Source organism: Balaenoptera acutorostrata, chromosome 20 (assembly GCF_949987535.1).
Source record: "Balaenoptera acutorostrata chromosome 20, mBalAcu1.1, whole genome shotgun sequence".
Classification (NCBI taxonomy): domain Eukaryota; kingdom Metazoa; phylum Chordata; class Mammalia; order Artiodactyla; family Balaenopteridae; genus Balaenoptera; species Balaenoptera acutorostrata.
Genome location: NC_080083.1, coordinates 52,060,583 through 52,064,116, shown reverse-complemented (window position 1 = coordinate 52,064,116; position 3,534 = coordinate 52,060,583). Strand labels below are relative to the sequence as shown.

At 54.8% G+C, this 3,534-nt stretch overlaps 1 protein-coding gene across 1 annotated transcript; it reads right to left on the bottom strand.

The window, feature by feature from the left end:
- Nucleotides 1–609: 609 nt before the first annotated feature.
- Nucleotides 610–3,534, bottom strand: ACTG1 (actin gamma 1). Its single transcript, XM_057535474.1, has 5 exons — nucleotides 3,377–3,534; nucleotides 2,578–2,946; nucleotides 1,861–2,299; nucleotides 1,574–1,755; nucleotides 610–1,487 (listed from the first exon to the last, which is right to left on the bottom strand). The coding sequence occupies exons 2-5, from the start codon at nucleotides 2,938–2,940 to the stop codon at nucleotides 1,344–1,346; spliced, it is 1,128 nt and encodes a 375-aa protein (XP_057391457.1). The 5' UTR covers nucleotides 2,941–2,946; nucleotides 3,377–3,534; the 3' UTR covers nucleotides 610–1,343.

The window sequence follows — 3,534 nt, the reverse complement described above, 5'->3', positions numbered from 1 at the left end:
CATGCTCTTCCAAACTCTTAAGCTTTTTCAATCTAGCGAAGAAAGCTTACCTTTCTGACCCAACCTGCAAAAAATTGTTTGAAAATCTGAAATACCTGCGGAAGACTCTGCCCGCCATTACAGAAAGTTTTGGGGCAGAAGCCGTCAAGGAGCTCAGAGCCTGCGAGTCATGTTCATGTCACCAGGTGACACTTCTATCATCAGATCGCAGGTTCCATGGCTCAACAGTCAGGCTCTATTTTATTAACCCCCCAGTTGTTCCACTTTAATATGCTGACCAAAGAACAAGTCCCACCCCACCACTACCTGTGTGTGGAGAAAGCCATGCCCTTCGTGGCCCCAAGTGCTTCTATGGCAGCACAGCCTTACGCTAAATTGAGGACACCAAGTATAAAAAGACCCCTCCTTCCACCAGCTTGGGGGCCAATCCCCGACAGGTTCTCCTTTCCCTAGAAGCCCACAAGGTGAGGCAGATTCCAGCTGTGAAGAGATGCTCATTAGGACCAATTGTTCACCGCTGGTTTGGGAGAAACCAAACTGTTGCCTAATCTGAGCCGAGGTTGTTCCACCCTCACCCAACCTTCCATTCCCCAAAACAGGAAACACTGATCAGTTTACTGCAGCACTTTTATTTCCTCACAATGACGCATTGCTGGGGCCTAATGTTCTCACATGACAGTAGAAAACCAAAATCTGTTGTCATCTCTTAGAGAATTGAGAATTGCGTACAAAAACCTTACATAAATTAAAAGAATGAATAAATTTACAGGTGTGAATGCAAACTGTTTTCCAACTCAAGGTAAGTAACAACCCACGGTGTTCTGGCGGGAAAACTTCGGTAAGAAAGGAAAGTAAGTCCTAAGGCTCAGACCTTCCCAACCCCGTAAGACCGGCAAAACAGAAATGACAACTGGTTCAGGACTCCTGCCAGCCTCTAGAGAAACCCTGGAATAGGCAGCTCTGACACATTAATACCCTGCACAGATCGAGAGACTCGTGGTCTCCCAGATTCTCATCAAGCCATTGGATTTCTCTTCCATAAACGTGTTCTCACCTCAGCCACAAAGTGACGGAGCCGCGTGTAACTAGGGGTTTAAATCAAAGATATGCACAGGGTATTAAACATATACCAAGGGAAGAGTTAACTTGAATACAAGGTCAAAATCAGCAACAAGTTCTACAATCCAGTGCTGATATCAGATACAAGCTTCTAGGACAATTTTCTTTTCAAAGGCTTATTCCAGTTTCATGAGGCTAGCATGAGATGTATACATTTGCCAAGGCAAATTTATACTTCTGAATTAATTCATGCAGCAAATGCTACGCATCTGCTCGCAGTCCGTTTAGAAGCATTTGCGGTGGACGATGGAGGGGCCCGACTCGTCGTACTCCTGCTTGCTGATCCACATCTGCTGGAAGGTGGACAGCGAGGCCAGGATGGAGCCTCCGATCCACACCGAGTACTTGCGCTCGGGAGGAGCGATAATCTGGAAAAACAAGAACGTGGTTTTAGTCAGCGGCACTGTCTTCTCAGCAAGGCCTCCAGGCCCAAGCCCACAACCACCTGACTCACCTTGATCTTCATTGTGCTGGGGGCCAGAGCCGTGATCTCCTTCTGCATCCTGTCAGCGATGCCGGGATACATGGTGGTCCCACCAGACAGCACTGTGTTGGCATAGAGGTCCTTCCGGATGTCGACATCACACTTCATGATAGAGTTGAAGGTAGTCTCGTGGATGCCACAGGACTCCATACCTAAGAGACAAAGCTCACTCTCAGCGGTCACGTTCAAGGTGAAAGAAAGGCACCTCGGCTCTCAACAGCCTCAGACGGAGGTCATGCTGCCTGCCTGACACCTACCCAAGAAGGAGGGCTGGAAGAGCGCCTCTGGACACCGGAACCGCTCGTTGCCGATGGTGATCACCTGACCATCAGGCAGCTCATAGCTCTTCTCCAAGGAGGAGGAGGACGCGGCGGTGGCCATCTCCTGCTCGAAGTCCAGGGCAACGTAGCAGAGCTTCTCCTTGATATCACGCACGATTTCCCGCTCGGCTGTGGTGGTGAAGCTGTAACCACGCTCCGTGAGGATCTTCATGAGGTAGTCTGTCAGGTCCCGGCCAGCCAGGTCCAGACGCAAGATGGCGTGGGGGAGAGCATACCCCTCGTAGATGGGCACCGTGTGGGTGACCCCATCCCCAGAGTCCATGACTATACCAGTGGTGCGGCCAGAAGCGTACAGGGACAGCACAGCCTGGATGGCCACGTACATGGCCGGAGTGTTGAAAGTCTCGAACATGATCTACAAGAAGCAACACCTTCTTAGTCAAAGGAAGGGGCCCAGGGCCACCCCATGCTCACACACCATGCCAGCATGCCACAAATGTGATGTGTGAAGAAAAGAAAAAGAAGCAAGCAGAAACACAAACAAGAAACCTTGAGACTTCAGGGAGGAAATGCCAGGAGAAGAACAGAACCCTGAAAATAGTGAAAGAAAAACTTGAATTTCAAAAAACAAAACTGAGCATGAAATGACTTGTGAAACAAATGGAACAGCCCAATCAACCCGGCCGCGCTTACCTGGGTCATCTTCTCACGGTTGGCCTTGGGGTTCAGGGGGGCCTCCGTCAGCAGCACGGGGTGCTCCTCGGGGGCCACACGCAGCTCGTTATAGAAAGTGTGGTGCCAAATCTTCTCCATGTCGTCCCAATTGGTGACGATGCCATGCTCAATGGGGTACTTGAGAGTCAGGATGCCACGCTTGCTCTGGGCCTCGTCGCCCACGTAGCTGTCCTTCTGCCCCATGCCCACCATGACGCCCTGGTGTCGGGGACGCCCAACGATGGACGGGAAGACGGCCCGGGGAGCGTCATCCCCAGCAAAGCCCGCTTTGCACATGCCAGAGCCATTGTCGATGACGAGCGCGGCGATTTCTTCTTCCATTGCGATCTACTCAAAAATGCAACCAACTCAGGCGCGCCCTGGAGCCCAGGAACGGCCCCTGCACAAAGGCCCTCGTCGCGAGACGTTCCGCCTCCCCCCCGACCCGCCGCCCCGGCAGCAGAGTAACCGTCTACAACCGGGTCCGCCTTTTATGTAACGCCCCCAGCAGCGTCGTTCCGCGGAGACACGGCCGGGGGCTCTCAGTACTGCGGCCCGGGCCCGGCCCCGCCCTGCCCCCTCCGCCGACAGCACCCCCACTGAACCCTCCATGGACCCGCCGGGGCGCGTCCCAGCTCACCCACCCCACCCCGCCCGGCCACCCTTTGTTCCCGGCGTCGGCGCGGCCGGGCCTCCGGAGCCAAGAGCGAGAAGCGGGCCTGCGGAAGGGCGCGGGGGCCCGGATACCGGGCCAGGCCACGCAGGCCTCGTCACTTACCGGCGGAGGAAGCGGCCGTAGGACGCGGAGGAACGAGCAGACGAGCGACGAGAAGACGCGGAGCGCGAGCCGGCTGCAGCAAGTGAGATCGACCACGGCCTCCCCCGCCCGTATTTAAGCGGAGCGGGGCGCGCGCGCGGGCCGGCGGCGCGCGCGGC